The sequence below is a fragment of the Perna viridis genome, chromosome 8 (assembly GCF_037379345.1).
Source record: "Perna viridis isolate PV_CMFRI_1.1 ecotype Kerala chromosome 8, ASM3737934v1, whole genome shotgun sequence".
NCBI classification, from domain to species: Eukaryota; Metazoa; Mollusca; class Bivalvia; order Mytilida; family Mytilidae; genus Perna; species Perna viridis.
The window spans coordinates 18,028,484-18,050,559 of record NC_142452.1 but is presented as its reverse complement, the minus strand read 5'-3'; the positions used below and the strand labels follow the sequence as shown (position 1 = coordinate 18,050,559).

At 31.4% G+C, this 22,076-nt stretch overlaps 1 protein-coding gene across 3 annotated transcripts; it reads left to right on the top strand.

Annotated features, from left to right (window-relative positions):
* The first annotated feature begins 1,961 nt into the window (after positions 1–1,961).
* Positions 1,962–15,097, top strand: LOC148609604 (uncharacterized). 3 transcript variants are annotated; one of them, XM_088541925.1, is made up of 5 exons: positions 1,962–2,207; positions 11,441–11,543; positions 11,925–12,070; positions 13,244–13,657; positions 14,402–15,097. In XM_088541925.1, exons 2-5 carry the CDS (start codon positions 11,464–11,466, stop codon positions 14,917–14,919), a joined length of 1,158 nt encoding a protein of 385 aa, XP_088398051.1. In that variant the 5' UTR covers positions 1,962–2,207; positions 11,441–11,463; the 3' UTR covers positions 14,920–15,097. The 3 variants fall into 3 exon arrangements, with proteins under 3 accessions (XP_088398051.1, XP_088398049.1, XP_088398050.1); XM_088541923.1 differs by having other exon boundaries at positions 1,962–2,408; XM_088541924.1 differs by lacking the exon at positions 1,962–2,207 and adding an exon at positions 4,581–5,636.
* The last annotated feature ends 6,979 nt before the right edge of the window (positions 15,098–22,076 follow it).

Here is a 22,076-nt window from a genome sequence, read left to right as displayed (position 1 = left end):
CCAGGAAATGAACCATCAAGACATTTACTCATTAGGAGTTTGATAAGTATTTTGTATTTTGTTGATAAAAATATAAATAATGTTGGTTCAGATACCCTATGATTTACAACAATGTCTTTAAACTTTGTTTTCATTTTCGATATGTCTGAACACACATAAAAACATTTGTGAGTCACTGTCAACTACTAGTATAAACAATTAATGACTTATAGAAAATACTACGAGATAACAAGATCAAACAATTTATTAGATTATAATTGTAGTTAAAGGAATATAGCTGGCATTCCGTTATATGTAAACTTATTTGTTCAGAGTTGTCATATCGTTTTTATAGTGATGAACTTTTATCTTTTTTTCAATACATAACAAACAGGCAAATATTGATAACATAAGCAAATAGCTAAAGAGTTTCGATTCTGCATTAATTTTGGTGAGATGTTTTATTTGATTTTCTTCAAGTTTTTTTTAACATAACCAATTAATAAATTATCAAAGGTGAGAAACATCTAAAGATGAATTTGATTGAAAGTTATAATGAATTGGCGAAAGGCAATTATGAAATATTTCCTTTGATATTATACACACGAAATCTGGGAAAAAGCACATAAAACCTTTCTTCCGTAAAGACAAGAAATATGTATTTTCATTTGGTTGATACAGTAGCCCTCACAATAAGACTTTTACTACTCATTAACTTGGTTGGTTTGTTTTCAAAATGAATAAAAAGGATATCGAAAGCATTACACTAGTACAGTGAAACTTCTCCAAACCGGCCACCACTGAGACAAGAAATAATGGCCGGTTTATAGGGGTGGACGGTTTTGTGGAAAAAAAGCAATGCATTCTAAGAGTTGTTTCCATCAATGTGTTCTATAATCCCACACCTGGTCAGTTTGTTGGTCGAGACATGTTTCATGCTAATTCCAAACTTTATGCCTTTTATTACATTTCAAAACTTGCATCACTTGTAAATGATTGTTTTACAAACGGTATTGCCGACAAAATAATGTTCACGGTTTTGAAAGAAAGTATATTAAAGATCAAAGGGCTGTTGATGGTAATTAATCATTTGTATTGTTTTCGTAAATAACCTATCAACAAAGTCTAATAATTTCACCCCTCTATTGTTTTGACTTGGGTACAGATCACTCAAATTGACAGTTTTAAGATCGTACTATTAAATGACCCCAATTGCCTGACGTGTGTACACACTAATTAACACCCATCCAGTGACAAAATGTGATGTCTGGATTAAATTTGTTTTTTTAAAATACTGTGTCTTCTTAATTATCATCTGTCTACCGATGAAATGCAAACCAGTCGGTAAATGCGAACAATAACCGGGCGGTTTTTATTTGAAATATGTAAATAAAACTGTAAAAAACCGGCTGATGTACGGTGTTAGGAGTATGGCTGGTCTATTGCAGACAAAACAGACAGGTTTTAAGCTATATCGGCTGGTTTGAAGGGAAGACCGGTTTTCTGAGGGTGCGGTTCGGGGAAGTTTCACTGTATTTTGTAAGGATGAAGTCATTTCAAACTTAAATTTTTCGAAACTAAATGAAATAGATTGGCAAACAAATTGTTTTCATCAATAGAATGGCGTGACAATCTGTTTATTTGAAATATGTTTAAATTGAACAGGTTTTCCAAAATATGAACTATTTGTTTTCATACCTTTGTTTACCACTTTTATTGAGAAAATACTGTTTTAAATATTTTTCTTTTTTTCAAGAATGATTGATGATGTGCATGCATTGGAAGCCTCACAATCTTAAACAGAATTAAATCTCCTTTAATTGACAAAACATGTTAATGATTGATTATTTGAATGAAAAATAAACGAGAAAGTATAATTTGTTGTGTCAAGAGAAGAGCAATTTGTGGGTCCTCATGCATGTCATATTAAACCGTAATTCTAATCAAATAGTCCGTTGTATTTTGGATCTGTCAGTATTCTGATTAGTAACGAAATCAATATCCCGTTTTACAGTTTCACATCACCCGCAAACAGCTTCCAACTACGGGAGACATGACAATAACATTATTGATGAAACAGACCTACTTGGGTCATATAAGTCATCCTTAACAGTTATATAGCTTCCAGGCATAGGAACTATCAAAATGTTTGAATCGATTGTAACAGACCGAATGTCTGTTATTTAGGCTCCAGTTTTTTTTTTAAATACCCGATTTCGAGGTTAAAGGTATGGAAGGCGAAGTTTTACGAATTGTTTGTGTTTTTATTTTGTGGCTTCCGGTTGTGATAGGACTTTTTATTTGTATTTTTAAAAACTTCACTCTTTATAATGACATTATTTTAAAAAAGATGATTCGGATATTTCTTATTACTCAACTGATCTGTAGTTTATGGAATCTTACTGGATTTCTTACTTCAACTATAGCAGGTAGGTCTCATCGCATGAATTCATTTGTCATTTAGTCATAGACTTAACAAATCAATTTGTCATCTGTCTCGATTAAGTAAAAATAACAATTTATTTTCAATAAACTCGGGATAACCATAAATTAGATCCTATCCTTGAAATATCATAGGACAAAAGGACAAAACTGTGTGTACGACCTCTCTTACGGTGTATCCATCTATATAATGAGAACTGATGTGTTCAACGTGTCACAATTTTCTTTTCCTCTTTTGTCTATCCTGGACTTGACTTATTACGGGCAATTTGGCAGGTGTTTCTAGAAAAAAAAAAAACAAACAAAAAAAAAACAAAAAAAACAAAAAAAAAAAAAAAAAAACGAAAAAAACAAAAAAAAAAAAAAAAAAAAAAAAAAAAAATAACGGAGGACGCTTATCCTACCGGTGCTCCTAGTCCATGGATGGAGATTACATAAAGTTATAAATGACAGTTATAAGCATTTAAAATTTTCTTTTAGAATTTTAAAGAAATGACTCAATATTCTCAAAATCAAATGGTGTGAACTATGTATTCAAATTGTGATTGTAGAGTTTATATATCAATGTATCAATGTTCTCTATGAGATGAACAGTATTAGCTACGGTCCTGCTATCAACAACAAGTATGTTATATTGGTATTTGTGTTCTACAATTAACACATCTTTTATTCAATATCATTCAAGACAGACTGAGAAAATGCAATATTATAGAACAATAAACTAACTCGGGTATGTTGTCTTTTCTATTACAAAAACGATGACAAGTATTTCAATGTTTGTTAAATGCCTTTGGTTCAATATCACTAACAACTCTGAAAATAAATATAATAGGATATTACAATAGGAGTAAATCAGTTAGAATATAAACTTCAAATATTTAAAAAATATTTAAAAAATGTACATCTTTAGACTATAACAAGATTGAAAATAATTCTTTAAATTGTATTTAAAGAGAACGGTAGACGGGTTGCACTCAATTTGGCAAGTCTCAGTTGCTCCTACAGTACTTCTCTTTTCATTTGTTTTGTTTTCCAACGAATGATCAATTTTACATGGAAAACTTATTGTTTGTAAAAACGTATAATGAATCGACATGTTAATTCGAAATGTAAATGGTCAAACAGAGATAAATACACGTCTTTAACCATTCATTATGGTATATGAATGATTTGGTTTAAAATGAAGAAACAATAAAAATATACAGACTATGGGGATTACATGGACTGAACAAAGCTGGAAACACAAATGGGACAACGAGAAAGAGAAAATCAACAATACAAATAATTTTATCAACACACACAGGAAAACTAACATAAAAAATACCGATTAAAAACGGTAAAAAATGCCGGATCTCCGGAATGGAATGGCGCCCATGTTTTTTACTAAGACAACTACCATCCTGTAAGTCTGTATTAAATTAAATATGCCGAACAATAAATAGAAAGAAAAGGTTTGGTTTTTACGCATAAGTTTGTCATCCATTGAAATAATTATAATCAAGTTTACCAGATCAATGTTAGTTTTGCATGAAATTTGGTAATATATTTTCAGTCTTATTTTCTGTTTAAAAGTAAAAGAAACCATATTATTGACAATGTAATTTTTGTTGATTGATGGTTTCTCTCACGGTTAAAACATATTTAATCCCAGGATATGTTTAAACAAATAATGAACTAATTTATTGATGTCGTTACAGCATTAGTATCAACACTAAATTATAAAGTGAGAATCATCAGATCATACAATATATTTATTTGAAAACAATGTTTGCAACCAATGTGTTATGTCATGCCTTGTAAACTTTATACGTTTTGTAAGAAGTCAGGGAAGATAAATATGGTAAGATCTTCAACAAGACATGTGTCTGGATATAGAAAACACGTCTTAAATTTTACAAAATGGGTTAATATTCATGGCGTCACCTAGAGATCCATCATTCAATAGAGCTAGTACATTAGTATATTGTACATACTAAAAATGTATATGTTTTCCTAAATTGAAGGCTCATTCATGTATCAATCATCAAGGAATTGTGTATAGTTAAATAAGGCATATTTTTATGGCAGGAAATAAAGTTAAGCCTATTGACATACGTCATCTTTTCATTTGAGCAAGATTTCATATACAATCGACAATCGAGAACGTAGGTGGAGGTTTGCTTAAGCGGCGCTTTTTTTCTTTAGCAAGTGATTGTAAACACTCTCATTTCAATCATATGATAAATATCTATGTGATCTCTATAACAAGTCTCCTGAGATTTGTTTCTTAATTACGAAATACCAATTTAGTTTATATTTGTTTCCAGCGAGTGATGTGTTTTTTAATCGCAATGTCGGCGTTATGTTTGGAATTGTCATATTTGTATACTTGTATAAAGTAACAATGTTCATGTTGTTCTTTTCTTTTAAAAAAATTAAAAAGAGGGGGTACATTTCTGAGTATAGTATAGATAAACTTTTCATCGCTTCTTAAAGACTTCTTTTTTCACTTCATTAAGAAATTGTTTCATAAAGTTTTTCGTAGTTTTGTAAATAAATGTAGCTCTTTTATGTACTAATGCTTTCATCGGGGCTGGTGAACTATACGTTTAATTTTTTATGTCAACACAAATCGTGTCTAAACCTATTTTACTTCGTTTTTAAATCATCGGTTCATGGCCAACCAATAAATTCCGACCTCATCTAATTGTTTTAATCTGTAAGCCTATTCTTTGTATACGCCTTTTATTTTATTTGATAATAATTCGTCAGAACCCGGAACAATATTGAAATCGATATGCTGATTTATCATCACATTTACCGCTTTCAGCCATCGTAAACACCGAAGACATGCTGCTAGAAATATTCGTATAAATATGTGTTTGCTTACTTATTTAATACACTTTATTGATAAATAGACGTCGCTGGTTCATAAACAAATACGAGGCCAATTAAACAATGGTAGAAACTTAAAGTATCAATTTGTCACAAAGTGTGTTTTGGTTCAAAATTATCAGAAATTTTCAGTTTATGAACAATGGAAGGAGAATCTTTAAAAATCACAAGTGTAATTATACTGTGGGTTGTCATTATAATCGGACTACTTTTTTACGTGTTCAAGAAACTTACAATTTACCATGACGCAATCTCAAGGCAAATGATCAAGATATTTCTTATATCTCAACTTATAAGCAGTCTGTGGAACCTAACAGGATTTCTTACCTCAACTTGTGCAGGTAGAATTAACTTTCAATATTATTATATTTCTTTGAATTAACTTAATTAAAGTTTTAAAAATTAGTGCTCATTTTACATAGTTGTTACATATTTGTTTGTTAATTATCTTAATCTAATCTGTATCTCATGTAAAACAGGTTCTTTCAGTTAAAAAACCAATTTGTTTATTGTTGCAGGTTGTATTTTCATGTAAAAAGATACACAAATTTTAAAAATGTTGGTTAATCGCAATTATTCCGAATGCATTTCATATACGAAAAATATACCGAAAACCTTTTTCTAACATTATAATTGAGCTAATATTTGGTAAAAAGTTGGTATTTTAACTAGTCTGACAAAAAAGGCTCGATTTGACACTTACTAATTATTTTATCTTCCTTTTTATGTTCTGTCAATTGAACTTCTTCCTTTTCTTATTCTAATTCAAGCATGGTTTTAGGCTGAAGAAAGGCACATGTCTGCTTTGCTTTAAGTAACAAAGCAACTTTTAAATACATATCAGACTTTTTATCTGATGCCAATTTAAAAATGTATTATGAAACATTGAATTTTTATTTCCTTGTCTATAAGGCACTGTTGTCTGATAGAAAAGAAATTAAGTTATTATCCGTCTAAGAATCAGGCAAAATGTGTACACGGTGTGGCGCATGAAGGAAAAAACCGTAGAGATTTTATAAAAGGGCTTATACAATTTCCCTTTTTCATATATTGACAAGTCAAGCTAAGTTAAAATGCTCTTTCTTCTTGGTAGCAATTCATCATACTTTGTAAGAAATAATTCCAAATCATCTTCAATATACAGAGGAAAGTGTTTACACAATGCTGGAATTTTCAATCGACAACATACTTATCCAGTGTAGTGGAGGTGTTTTTCAATGGTCGGCATTCCAATGGGAACAAATTGTGCTCCTTTACTTGCTGACCTATTCCTTCATTCTGATGAGGCTGACTTTATAGCTGATTTGATCCGAAAGAAAGAATATCGTTTGGCTAGATCCTTTATTCTCAGTTTCCGCTATACAGATGACGTATTATCTTTAAACAATCCTAATTACGGGGATTTGACACATTGCATCCTTCCCAAAAGAACTTGAAATGAAGAATACTACAGATACTGTGAAGTCAGCCTCATATCTTGACCTAAACTTAGAAATCGATGGTAAAGGAAAACTATTGACCAAAACTTTACGACAAATGTGATGATATGATTTTTCATTCAGAATTGTCAACCTTCCTTCCACTTTCATCTGTGGGAACATCCCACCAGCACTTGAGTATGAGGTGTATGGACTCGACTTTTTATGAGCAACTCGACGAGTGCTCCTAGAAAAGCAGAGGACGCTTACCCTAACGTTGCATCTGGTCAATGCTCCCAGTTTTTAGTGGAGTCCGAGTTGCTCATTTGCTTTTGTTACTTTGTATGTATGATTTTAGTTACTTTATGTTCTTTGTTGTGCATGTCTGTTTTCCATGTCTGGTCTTTGGCCCTGGATTACATTCTTCTGATTACTGCTATAACCTTGGTTACCATGATTACTCTTTGGGAAAGAGCAGGAACATTTTGCTGCACTTTTCCCAATATAAGCACCCAGAAAATTATCTACCTTACGGATGTTTTAGGATAAACTTAAACAGTTTTTTGGTTGTTTCTTGGTGTATTTAAATATTTGAGAAATGGAAGACCAAACTGAGAAAAATGAGGTGCTACTCATTGCCTGATTCGTACACAGAATGTACTTGACAGTCCTTTTAGTTCCATGCATTCTTTCTCACATTTTTTAAATCCATTACCACAGTTAAATAGTGCATATGTTCTAAAGAGCAAATACTAAGAGCATAAAATATAAACATAGATTTGAGATATGCATCGTACAAGAACTAAGACATCACATTGAATTATTCTTAAGTAGCACTCTTGCAGAGAATCATGCAAAATGTAATACTTGGTTGAAAAGTCAACATAACTTTATTTTTTAAATCTTGTTAAAAATTTTTCAATTAAAAGAAATTAACAGGTAGCTTTTCGTATACCACTTAATCTGAGGCGAAATAAATAATATGAATTATATTGTAGAATTCAAAATTAGGGGAGACAATTATGTAACTGACACTGGATTAAAATAGAATATTTTGGATTTTTCATGTGAATTATCTTAAACCAGACAGATTAGTAAGAATTATTATACATTTCATCATATGGATTCATAAATCAACCTAATAACAAAGTAGCATCTTAGTAGTGTATCGCACATGAGTCGTACAAAGACTGTTACTTAAGTAGCATTTCAGCTAAGAATCATGCAAATGTGATACATGGTTGGAAAGCCTACATATTTGTTTTTTGATATTTTGTTTAAAATGCTTTAGTAAACAGAAATTAACACTTGCTTTTTCATATAACCGGTGCTCATAGCAGATAAAAATTGTACAGAATACACTGTAGAATTCAAAATTGAGGGAGATAACTCTGTAAATGACACTCAAATACAATAGAATCTATCAGATTTTTAATGTTGATTATCCCTTAAAAGCAGGCAGATTTGAATGAATAATTACAAATTTCATAATATAGACCCATAAACAACTTAATTACAAAAATAAAAATATGTAGCATTTTTTGGGATATATCCCATTTTTCAGATTTTGCACGATTCTTACAAAGACAGCTACTTAAAAGTTGTAAGAATTACCTAATAACGAACGTTTTTTTCTTTCATTGGACATGAACCACGTGTCTTAAATAAATGATCTCTTTGCGTGAACTGTTAGCACTTTTGTCATCTTATAATGTTTAGACTTGTTGAATGTATCAATTAAACCCAATTTCAGAACAAATTATTTTAAATCAAAGGTCACGACATACGGTGTCACTGGTAGGGCAATGAGCACAATTTACTTTTTGTTTGTTTTGTTTTAAGTATCAGTCTTTATAAGAATCATGCAAATTTTGTAATATGCGATACCCCAAACGAGGCAGCAATGCCATATAAAATGTCCTGATAGGGTGTAATTGACGATATGAATCGTGGAACATAATGAAACTAAGAGGAACGACGATAAATCACGACGATAAATCGCTTTAATAATCAGACGAAAGGCAGCTCAAAATCAACTTGAAATTTACATGTATTACTACATTAATTTGCTACATACTTTGTTCTTCAGATATGAAATAAGGTCGCAAAACATTAAATCGAGCCTCAAGGGTGAAACTTGTATTCACTGAAGAAAATATTTACTATTACACTTATTGATGACGACTAGAACGATAAAACGACGCATAATGTGTTAATTCAAGGATGCATATGATAAGTTGTCAGCACAACACTGATTTTTAGTCCAGGCTGAATCATCAGTTCTATGATATAAACAATCTATAAAAGTCATCATGGAGCTGTTTACGAAATATTACATACTGATTATAATAACATCTAGTCTTTTATATATTCATGTGTCCAGAAAGCATAAGGTATAGATACAAAGGTTGGCAATTAATATATGTACATGTAATTAATTTGGAACAATGATGTGCTCGTTAATGCTTAATGCACTATCAATAATTCACAATGTCGAAGTTGAAATAAAAATACTCACCAATATAGAACCCATTGAAATGATTTTTTTTAATAAAAAATACAAGAGTGAGAGAATGAAAAATAAAAAAATAGTAAAAAAAAAAATACAAATAAAATACCTCCGATCAATTAATTTTTACATAGCTCCACTTTGCATACAGCAAAGAAAGAGAATTAATCAAATTCATTAGATTTTTAAAATCAAATAACCAGTCATTACCATCAATTGTGGTTAGACACATTTGATGACATTTACGTCGGTATTTATTGAATTTATTGGTATTGTTTTCCTTTACTCAAGGTTTCTTCTATTAATTACGAATGCTAAAAAGCCTGTAGATTGATTTATCACAGGATATATCAAACTGATTTGTTTCATTTATGGATCTAACAAAGGAGCATATAGAGACAGAAAATATATGTAATAGGCATACAAGTGACTCAACGGATATTAGTTTAACAATCAGATCATTGGAAGCCTCTTGTTTGCGTCGGAAATTACAACCTTAATTTATCACTGTATTTAGTAGACAAACTTTCTCTAAAACAATTGTTTAATAATCAGTCAAAAATATTGCATTCTGCCGAAAATGAGCGATTGGCATTATCTGTTAAGGGGATTCTTAATAGAGTACATCTAATGCATCTAAAACTTCATACGTATTTAATCTTAGTTGAACGAATTCTCCTTGACACGAATAACACACTACTGTAGTCGATTTGGAAAATTATCAACTGAAAACAATATTTGTACCACTACTTTTTATTTGGAACACAATTACAACGCAAGTAATACCAAATACCATTTTTTAAAAGCAGTTGTCGAATGGATTAGCAAGGATTGTCCATACAACGGATAAAACAGCCCCACTTGGAAACTATAAAAGACTAAATGTATGAACTTTTTTCACGTAACAATTTGTTAAATAAACAGATTGTTTTGAATAAAAACCTATTCCCATCAAATTCAAGATATTTATAATAAAATTGAAAAAACAATTACCAAAACAAAAAAAACAAAAAACAAAAAAACATCATGCCTTTGAGCTAAACATTTTGTAGTCTCGTTAACCTCATACTATTGCGGTGTATAATCGAGGTTTCGACTTTAAAATGTATTTGTTAAGAATGCATCAGTGTTTTCGGTTAAAGGATATTTTTTCGTTATCATTCTCATCACTTGTAATATTACAACGAAAATCTTTTAAAAAAAGACGAAGAAAAAAAACAAAAAACAAAAAACAAAAAAAACAAAACAAAACAAAAAAAAACAACAAAAAAACAAAAACAAATATGAAACAAAAACAAAAACAAAACAGAACCCCCAAAAAACAAGGAGATAAAATTTACCTTGTGTCACCAATATTATATGCCTGATTTTTACATGGACAGCCTCTAAAACTTTTATGTTCTTGCAAATCTACCTATTTAAAGAAAGGGAATAAGATATTTTCATTCAAGACTGTCCATATAAAAAGCAAGGCAGAACCTGTGGCATGGGCGACACAGAGTAAATTTTATCACATACATTTTATTTCTTTCCAATACAATGTTAAACTCATTATGATGTCAGAAAAGAACAGGAATTCTTCCGTATCGAAAATAGACGACTCTTTGTCATAAACAAATCTCTGAAATTATAAACAGATCAAAGAGTTTTACCCTTTATTTCAAAATTTACAGTGCTTGCTTCCTATGAAATTTATTTCCTTTTTACAATTTATGTAAATTATGAACACATATTCATTTCTTAGAAAATCTGAATTTGTGATATCCAATTGAAGAAAAAATGTTTGAAAAACAAACTGTGTCATGTGCTACCAATTTGTCATGTGCTATCCATTGCCTGGGCGTACAATGGACACACTCGCAATTGTTCAGGTTCGTCTTTATCATTTACTGCCAGTAGTCATGTTGGTTTTGTCGGAAAATCATTTTTCAAAATTAATGGTAGTTATTCTTAAAAACCACAGATATATTTCCAATCATCTTGATGACGCCAAAATGAGCTTATAAGAAACTGCGTGTTACGGATGATCATATAACACAGTTTAAAAATTTACACAAGCACACCTAAGTTACGATTTCGGATAAGTTTGATGTTGCTTGTTTTCTTTTTATGAAAAGTCTCATTATAAACTCATTATTAACGAAAATAACACCATAGAGCGCAAAGATGTTAAATAAAATTCTCATGATTCTGAATTACTAGTATTCTATTTTTGTAGGAGGATGGATACTTGGGAATTTTATGTGCCAGATATTTGGATTTGTTAATCTGGTTTTAACCTCAGGAAGTGTTTGGGTAATGGCAGTTGTCTCAATAGAAAGGTAATGCATTAATTTTCAACAAATTAAATATATAAATATGATTTAATTTTTAAACACAGAGAAGTAATGTTTGTTTTTTTAAGGACGAGGGAACAAAGTTAACGTCTTTACCCTAGCGTTACTGTAAGGACTCGCCTGATAATTGTAAAAATAATTACAGTATCAAAAATAAAAAAAATAAAATATATAGAAGTTTCTCTTCTGTCGAAATTTTTCAAATACCAAGAAGTCCTCCTCAAGTGTTATCGCTTCTTCATCAGAGAATACCAAGAGGATGACAATAACATTTATTAGAAATAATCCCATTACCTATTCTTCAATTTATCTTCTAGCCCTGTTGATTTTTCGATATTAGTTATTACATACTAAGTTATTTTACAGATATCATAGGTTCCTGGCGGTCTTAGATCATCCGTCAACCTTTTCAACAAGAAATGTCAACATCATAACCTGTGGTATATACATTTTAGTTCTACTCTTATCATCAGGTCCGCTGTACGGGTTGGGTGAATATTCATATTTTAGAGGTTAGTGATCTTAATAAGTACTTTTTTAACTACAATATTCGATTTTAGTTAGATGCCAAAATGATTCGGCGAATTATCTTTATCGAAAGATGTTTATAACAAAGTTTTGTATATATTTATAACGTCCTTAAAAGGCTTTGAGACCTCGACAGTGGTTGAATTTCGATTGCTATATTGGCGTGTATTATTTGTGTATGAAAATTACTGTACTGTCCACTTTAATCATGTAAACAAACACACGTGACATTTCGATATGTATCAGGTGTTGTCATTCATTTTAGTAGCGTTAATTCATATATGATAAAATTTTAAATGTTATGTTTTAGAAACGTTGTATTATATTCCGTAAAAATAACTTACACTCGTATGCGGTACTACTCTCAACGTGATCAATCAAGTATGAAAACAAACAATAACATCTTCAATGATGAAACATTTTACCTGTCCATGTATGAACACTGTAAATTTATAATACAAATAACTGTACAATATCTAGAATCGTCCTACTTAAAACGCCCTTTTTTTGTTATAAAAAAAAACAAAGCAACGTTTCACTAGCGATCATTTTAACTGACATAGCGTAAAGTGTCAGTCAAATATGAAAAAAAAATGACGGGTCTAAGGTTACTGTAATAGGTAATGAAAATGTAAAAACGTACCGATCGAAATACATCACGGAAACTCCATTTTATCATTGTTTTACCACGGAATGACCATTTATGTCGCATTATTTTACCACGAGCGATAGCAAGTTTCCGTGATTTATTTCTTAAATAAACAATGGCAAAATTAATTCAGAAATATCATAAGAAAACACGAAAGATGAAGTAACACTAAACTTACTCTTATATTAATACGGAATGATTACACTAAACTGACTCATTAATACGGAATGATAACACTAAGTTAACTCATTAATACGGAATGATTACACTAAACTGACATATTAATACAGAATGATTAACATATTTTCTTTTTAAAAAACCCAGCTCACGAGTTCTTGCAAGAATCAATTGACAGTTATAAAGACATTACAACTATCTTTGTAAATATTAAAAGTCTATAGCGACGACGATGTTCCAAGAAAGTCAGAAATAGTAGCCAGAGCAATGAAGACCTACGAATCAATTTCTGGTGCTTTAGAATATACTATACTTTGCTATTTATTTGTAGGACATGTCAATCTTCAGGCAACCTTTGAACTATATATGAACAATCAAACAGAAGTATCAGCTCCTTCTGATGCAATAATGATGTATTTATCATCTGTACAAGAGGCTGTGAAACAAGGAAAAATTCACGACCCCACATATTTAATTTCAAACAATTTAGAATCACAAGTCGGAGTTGCATCACGTGTCATTGTTCTGTCACAAGGGGTACGAGTTATAATCAGATCCCCTAACAGGGCAGGTATTGATGTATTATGGACAAAATATTCAAATGGCTCCATTAAACAATTACTACACTCAGCCCTCTGGATACAAAACATTGGTCAAAAATGTGGTATTACCAACATGAAATTATCAGCTGAGTTAGACAAAAGCCAGCTAATTCAATACACGACGATTTTCCAAGAAGCTCAAGGTATTATTATGTTTTATATCAATACATCATATGGTTCACGTTAGAATAGAAACATTTCATCCGTTTGTAATATTCTCAGCGTTCGAAAAAGAACAAGGAAAAACTTAATAATTGGCAAAAGCTGATATAAAATTATCAAATATTGATGAAATTTTAAAGAAGAGTGTTTATTTTATATCAGTAATAACTGTTTTCTTCGCCACAATTAATTCTAACTTAAATATGTTTTTATTAAGCGTTTGTTTCTCTGGTATGTTGTGTGTAACCAGTCTTCATTTTCTATAGGTCTATATATGAGAACTAAAACCTCGCGTCCTAAGCAAGAATCTTATATTAATCATGTCTTAAATTTTGTGTAAGTTCCGAACTTAGTTTTGAAATTAACTGATATTCATCATGATTTAGTCAAGCGAAATGCATATAAATGTACCCAATTAACGTATGAAAGCATTGTCTTCTCCGATTTCTAACGATTTATATGTATATGAAGTCTATTGAAGACGTGTTAATGCCTAACATTTCATTCGACGCATGCATCATTGGGTATATATACGATGAATTAACGATGTCTGTCTTTATGATGACTTTCGATTTATTGTCAGTCGACTTTCAGCAATCTCATTATTGGTTTTTACAATATAATATCATATTTTGTCACTTTGATTTCTTTATCTTTATCCTTTATTCCACATTCCCATTGAATAATTAATGAGCGGAAAATTAATGTAACTATTTCATTTTCAGAAATTGGAATGTGCAGTGTAGATTTTACATCTTACAACAGTCATGCCATTATATGGTCTGGTTATCAACTTATTATTTCAACTGTCATACCTTACGTCATTATACTAGTTTGTTATGTCACAATATACTCGAAACACCCACGTTCTATAATGGTATTGGATAAAACTGTTAACGAAGATGACATTTTTGTACTGAACTGGTTTAGTTCAGCGTCGGTTATGTGTTTTGTGGTGACATTTATTTATCATGTGGTTATTTTGGTGAACGCTAATGGGACGTTTATTTCTGGTGATGCCATATTTGCTATTAGCTACATTTATTATGGAAATGGCGTGTTTTATCTTGTTAGTCTTTTCATTACAAAGAGATGTCATTGTCACAGAATGAAACCGAACTGTAGGATGTTTTGTTATTGTCCTGATGATGAATCAGCATACGAGTTATCAGATTTATCTTTACGAAATGAAACTACAGAAATCCTGTCACAAGCTTCCCTCCGTCATCCAAGTTATGTGTAACACAATGTCACTAATTAAACAATGTCCATTGTAAATCGGGTTTTACCACATAATTAACAGTAACATGCTTTTTGCTTTATATAAAAAATCAATTATTATATTCGTATCTTTTCAACATAGTAGCTCTTTGAATGTCTGAATTCGAATTAAATATCCTGTGAGTACTTTGATCTTTTAAAATGTCTCGAAATCCTTATTTCAGTACAGTTGTGATCACATCTACCCCCCCTCGATTCTGTCAGGATTCGTTGTCATAGAACAGTTCTAAACTGTCAGAAACTGTTCTGACCTACGACAGGTCATGTCAGGATCTGTCAGGACTTTAGACAAGATCTGTCATAATCTGTCATGGCTCGTGACACTCTTCTGTCAGAAACTGTTTTAGGTAGAACTGAGACATGGATAAGAATAGTTTCTGACAGATTCAGACAGTTACTAGTTAGAGAATAATTCTCTGACTGAATTACATACAGTACATGTACATAATTCCAAAAACAGACGTAGCTCCCAAATCCCGATTCGGGCGACGGGGAGGTAGCTTTGCTATGTTTGAAAACTTTTATGTATGGCATGCAGAATCATAAAAAAATTATTGCCTGTCGTACCAAGTAACTAGGTGCTACGCCCTTGACTTTAAAGCATTTAGACTGATTTTTTTCGTCACAGTCACCAGTATGATACAGGGTCTATATTGAAAGAGTAATCAAGGGAACCAAGGTTATAGCGGTAATCAAAAGAATGTAATCCAGGGACAAAGACCAGACATGGAAAACAGACATACACAACAAAGAACATAAAGTAACTAAAATCATACATACAATGTAACAAAAGTAAATGAGCAACTCGGACTCCACTAAAAACTGGGAGCATGGACCAGGTGCACCGGTAGGGTAAGCGTCCTCTGCTTTTCTAGAAATACCCGCCGAGTTGCTCATAAAAAGTCCGGGGTAGACAAACGAGGAAAGGAAAACTATGACCCGTTGAATAAATCAGTTTTCATGGTGCTGATCGATACACCATAACGATCCACGAGTTCATGATGACGACCATAAAACTTATGTAGTGATGACTTTTGTAAACATGTAATAAAGAAAGTTTAGACCTATTTGGAACTTAAAAGTGTTCACACTCATACATGTTGCAAGAATATGACATTTTTGAAGCCGCAGTCATCCACATGATAGTTACATTAAAAGAAATAGCAATTAAGGCAACAATTTTAGACACTCATGGATGTTAAAAATGCGAGCATTCATACATTTTTGCAGAAATATGTCAATTTTGGTATACAAGTGTCGCAGTCACCCACATGACAGTTATATGTATATGGCAAAATTTAGCATTTTTGTCGTTAACTTTAGACCCTCATGGAAATTAAAAGTGTTTGTACGCATACAATTGTTCAAGAATTTTGACTGAAATATATGTTTCGGAGCCACCCTTAAGATAATTATATGAACAAAATTAGAATTTTAGTCAATAATGTAAGACCCTTATGAAAGTTAAAAGCGCTGGCACTCATACATATCCGTTTTGAGAATTCTGACTGAAATATAAGTGTCGCAGCCACCCTCCTGAAAAAAAATTAGCATTTAAGTCAATAATTTTAGACCCTCATTGGCTAAAGTAAATTAAACTAGTGCACATTCATAGATTTTGCAGGAATATGTCAATTTAAAAAAAATGTGATTGAAATATATGTGTGGGAGCCACCCACATGATACTTATATAAAAATAGCATTTAAGTCAATAATTTTAGACCATCATGGAAATTCAAAGTGTACACACTCATACATTTTGCAGATATAAGTCAATTTTAAGAGTTTTAATTAAATTATATGTGTCGCAGGCACCAATATGATAGTTATATGGAAAAAAAATTAATCATTAATTATAGACCTTCATGGAATTTAAAAGTGCTCGCACTCATCTTGCAAAAATTTGTGAATTTTAAGGATTTTGATTGAAATATATATATCTTAGTTACCAGTATGATATTTGTATCTACAATTTTTACATAGACCTTTAATTTTATATTAAAAAATAATTTAATTTAATTACAGGTCTGTGACAAAATGTAAAATTAATATATATATAAACAATGATAATTTTTGAACGATCACTGACTTGACAGTGAGTGACGAAAATTGGAAAATGAACAACGACTGAGTGAATTTGGTATGATGACAAAGACAAGCCAGATATGATTTGAAATTCAATGTAAATTTTGAAATCAAGATCTTTTTCCAAATCGGATTTACGGATTTACATTAGTCACTCAGTTTCCATTATTAATCGCGGACTTCCTGATCTAAATTACGCCACACACGTTAAAAAAGATTCAGTGTCAGGAACTGTCCAGGGGTGTGACAATTTAGAACTACTTTTCGTATTTCTTTGTCACGACCATGGATATTTTCTGTCATGATCTGTTTGGGAATAGGGCAAAATGTGTCCTGACCCAGTTTTCCTGACAGATTCTGACAGACATTATGAATGGTTAGAAATGATCGCAACTGTACATTATTATTTGTTTAAATTCAAGTAGCATCAAAATGAAAATTATTTAAATGGCCTTATATGATGTTTATGCAATGATGATATTTAGGTGAACTCTTCAAATACCATAAAGGATTTTAGTATATTTTCTAAAGGATACATTACCCAATGTTGACTGATATGTAATGCAGGTTTTTGAGTGAAGATCCAATTTTAAATCATAAAACTTCGAGAAATGCATGCTTTGAAGTCTTAGGTCTGCATTAAGTGAAATCGATATTACTTTTCAAGAATTTTATTTCATTGGATATTACAACATAAAAATGACCATACTGCCAAATTCTCACTAATCATTTATAGCACTTACATAATTTCAAATCATCTTTGCCATCTGTAGACGCAGGTTTATTGGGGAAGTCATATATAAATGTTATTCGCTATTTCACTTGAAGACCACCTTCGACTACGTTGTAAGAATCAAGGATTTTCTTATGTTTACTTATTCATGTTATGCGACTTGTTTTGTATATCTGTGTATTTTTTGTTTGTATTTTGGTTTCGTTTCGGTTGAAAAAGCTTGTCCTGTTCCGCTAGCGACATCCATGAGTAAAACCAATCACGCGACAGTCCAGCGAGTTATCAGTCTGTATATATATATATATATATATATATGTGTGTGTGTGTGTGTGTGTGTGTGTGGTGATGATAGTAGTCTAAAGAAATGGTGAATGTACCTTTGTCTTACAAATTCTCGCTCTCCTGAGCTAGTCTACAACTTATATATTCACGACAGACTATCATATTATCAAAAGACCGGAGATATTGGTACATTGCAACTTAGAGAACAGGGTACAATAACAAATTAAAATACACGTTACCGAGATGTACTATTTAAATTGTATTGGTATTATAATATTATATACTTACAAATTCATATTAAATGTAATTTCACCATAAAGCTTAATTATACCGAATCCCAACTTATGATTTATATCTGGAAGTTAAAGTAAAAGATGTATTTTGATAAACGTATCGTAATTACCCTGATATTTTGCATCAAATTATTATGTGTCTATAAATACTTAATTCATTTATTCATTAGCCAATGCCTTTAGTCCATCACGTTTATTCAAATAACAATACATGTAAGATAAACTATAAATTTGTTTTTGAAGATTTCAATTATGATGATGAATGACCTTGTAAAAAAGTATAAACAACAAAATCATATGACACATTTAATGCAAACCATAACTAGATCTGATACAATCTGAACCTTGCAGCATTTGCTAAAATCGATAACATGTTATAGAAGTGTCTTAATATGTTCCCCAGTATATAAAGTAATTAATGAAGAAATATGAACGGCATTATATTTTTTATATGAAATATCAACTTAGTTAATCCCTCCTAAATCAGAGCTTATTGATGACATTTCTAGATTCAGGTCTCCAATGTGCGTCACCGAATTTGACGCTTGGAATTTCATATATATTTTCCAATATCCTTCTTTATATTTTGTAGTATGCGGTAATAACAATGATGATCTGACATGTATTACAGGTTCTACATGTACATGTATGTGTTTAAAGACCTGTAAATCTTTTAATCATTTATTAGAGGAAACATAGTGGGTAAACCCCTTGTTAGTGGTTAAAATATATAGACCCCGATAAAAATGAAAACAAAAATTGATAGGCATTTGTTCTATATACGAAGTACAGATATTGTTCTTATTAATGTCGAAAACATGATCAAGATTGTAAATGTTGACCTACTTAAGGAATGGTCGAATGACAAGGATCATCGAACGCCATTATCGTTTATGTTCAACCTCCGGTGTAAAGATGAAATTCTTAGTCAAGCGTGCATTTAATTATCATTTTGCTTTTATAGTGAAGAATGTCTCCTATATAGTTCAGTACATTAATCAGTCCTGTTTATTTCATTGTAGGTTGAAAATTTATATTATAATATGAGTTTAATCATAGTGTAAACATATTAGATTTCAAAGAATACATCAATATATAATATGACAATAATATAATAGAACACAAGGATTCGGAAACAAGCTTATGCTAATACGTCTCCTAATAAACAACGAACTATCTTAAGACAATAATAGCATGCTCTTGTATATGTATCTTTGAAATAACAATCTATTGGAGATGTAAAGGTTGCATGAAGAATATGTATTGAAATTGAAGTGGGATAGACATGAAAGTATACAAAAAGGATATTTAGGAGTTGAAATGCACAATGCAAAGAGATGTACATATAATTTTGAATATGTCTGGCGCATCAGAACTGCAAACGTCCAAGCATCGGAGTTTGTATTCTCACAAAATTTACACACTTACACAATAACCTGCATACCGTTGAATGCAAGTGAAGGATTATAAATTGTGCGCTTGATTTTTATACATTTGTCCAGTGTAGTGGACGTGTTTTTCAACAAACGGTCGGCATTCCAATGGGAACAAATTGTGCTCCTTTACTTGCTGACCTATTCATTCACTCTTATGAGGCTGACTGTATAGCTGATCTGATCAGAAAGAAAGAATATCGTTTGGCTAGATCCTTCAATCTCAGTGTCCGCTATACAGATGACGTATTATCTTTAAACAATCCTAATTTCGGGGATTTGATACATTGCAACTACCAAAAGAACTGAGATAAAGGATACTACAGACACTGTGAAGTCAGCCTCATATCTTGACCTACACTTAAAAATCGATGGTAAAGGAAAACTATTGACCAAACTGTACGACAAACGAAATGACTTTTCATTCAGAACTTTCCTTTCATCTGTGGCAACATCCCTTCGGCTCTTGCGTATGGAGTGTTCATATCACAACTCATACGTTATGCCAGAGCTTGCCGAAACTGCGCAAACTTTTTGTATCGAGCTAGAACTCTAACAAATAGGCTTCTGGAACAGGGTCGTGTTGCTATAAGATTGAAGTCATCACTTCAGAAGTTTTATGGTCGTCATCATGAACTCGTGGATCGTTTTGGTGTATCCATCAGCACCATGAAAACTGATTTATTCAACGGGTCTTAGTTTGTCTACCCGGACTTGACTTTTTATGAGCAACTCGGCGGGTGTTTCTAGAAAAGCAGATGACGCTTACCCTACCGGTGCACCTGGTCCATGCTCCCAGTTTTTAGTGGAGTCCGAGTTGCTCATTTACTTTTGTTACTTTGTATGTATGATTTTAGTTACTTAATATTCTTTGTTGTGTATGTCTGTTTTCCATGTCTGGTCTTTGTCCCTGGATTACATTCTTTTTATTACCGCTACAACCTTGGTTTCCTTGATTACTCTTATATAATATAATTGTTTGTTGGTTTGTTCATGCCCTTAGAACACATACATGCATCAGGACTAGTTGCTAGCTGAAATATTTAGCCCTCTCTCATTTTAGTAAAGGTTTTGTCATAACAACTAATGAAGCGTAATGTCGTCTTTCGAAGTAATTCTAATTTCGAGGAACGGGACACGTTTATGAGTTTTACATCTATAACTGTATAATTGACTTATGAACTTAAATGTTCAAAGCAAATTGTTCTGGAATAGTTAATGATCAGAATTATAAAATTTGCCCATGCATTACCGATTGATGTGAAAAAGATAATTGGTATTTTTAAAGTGGAATAGGCAAACAGCTAATCATTTTCCTTACTTATAATTGAACCTTCTTTAGGCAGAGAAAAATGTGCTACTATCATAATTACTTAATTTCATAATGCTTACACAGAATATTTTAAGTTTATAATATATATCAATATATCGATAAAAAATATGGAAACTCATAATAGAACATATTCACTGATGTTACGAGTCAACGGAATAAGTAACGATTTATTGGGTTAATAATTGGGCTAACTTGTTATAAAAGGATATCGTTTTACAGGTTTCAAAATTCACAAACTGCAGCAAAGAAATACATACTTTCTTTTCGCTGATAAATGTAGTTTAAGACATATCTATGCACATAAAAATTCCACTATTGAAAAAAATCTTTGCAGCATGAGTTGCAGTAAAACATAATTGGCACTTTTTTTCGTAAACAGATTAAGTAACCGTGAACAATTATGAACAATATTTGTATTTTAAAGTGGCAATTCGATTTGCAGTTAAATTATTTTTCTCTCGAAGGTTAAGAAAAATACTAGTATAACAAGTAACCAGTTAATTTTATTTCAGGTCTAGCGAACAAATCTTTTAGCCACTATAATCTCTTCATTACTGTATATATCAGTATTATCATTTCATACAGGGAAATATTTATTTTTATGCTATTTTCGTCAAGTTCGGAAAGGTTTCCCAATCAAACATATTTTATATTAACAAATTAGATAGCTGAAATTTTAGACGATGCAGGGAATATTAAGTAATAATCACGTAGATTAAGGAAACGTGCTTAGCGTTAACACTAGCACCATGTTAAACAGTGTTATGACTTTCTGATAAATTTTAATTTATTCAGAAATTAATTCGCACTTGTTAACGCTTCGATAGGAGTGGGAGTTTGTTTTTATTTATATACTACGACCACGCCGCGGCTGTTAATTAGAAGTATGTATAAATGAAACAAAGGATCTGAGAGCAAACTAAACTGAATAAATTGGACAAATTTCATTTGAATATACCC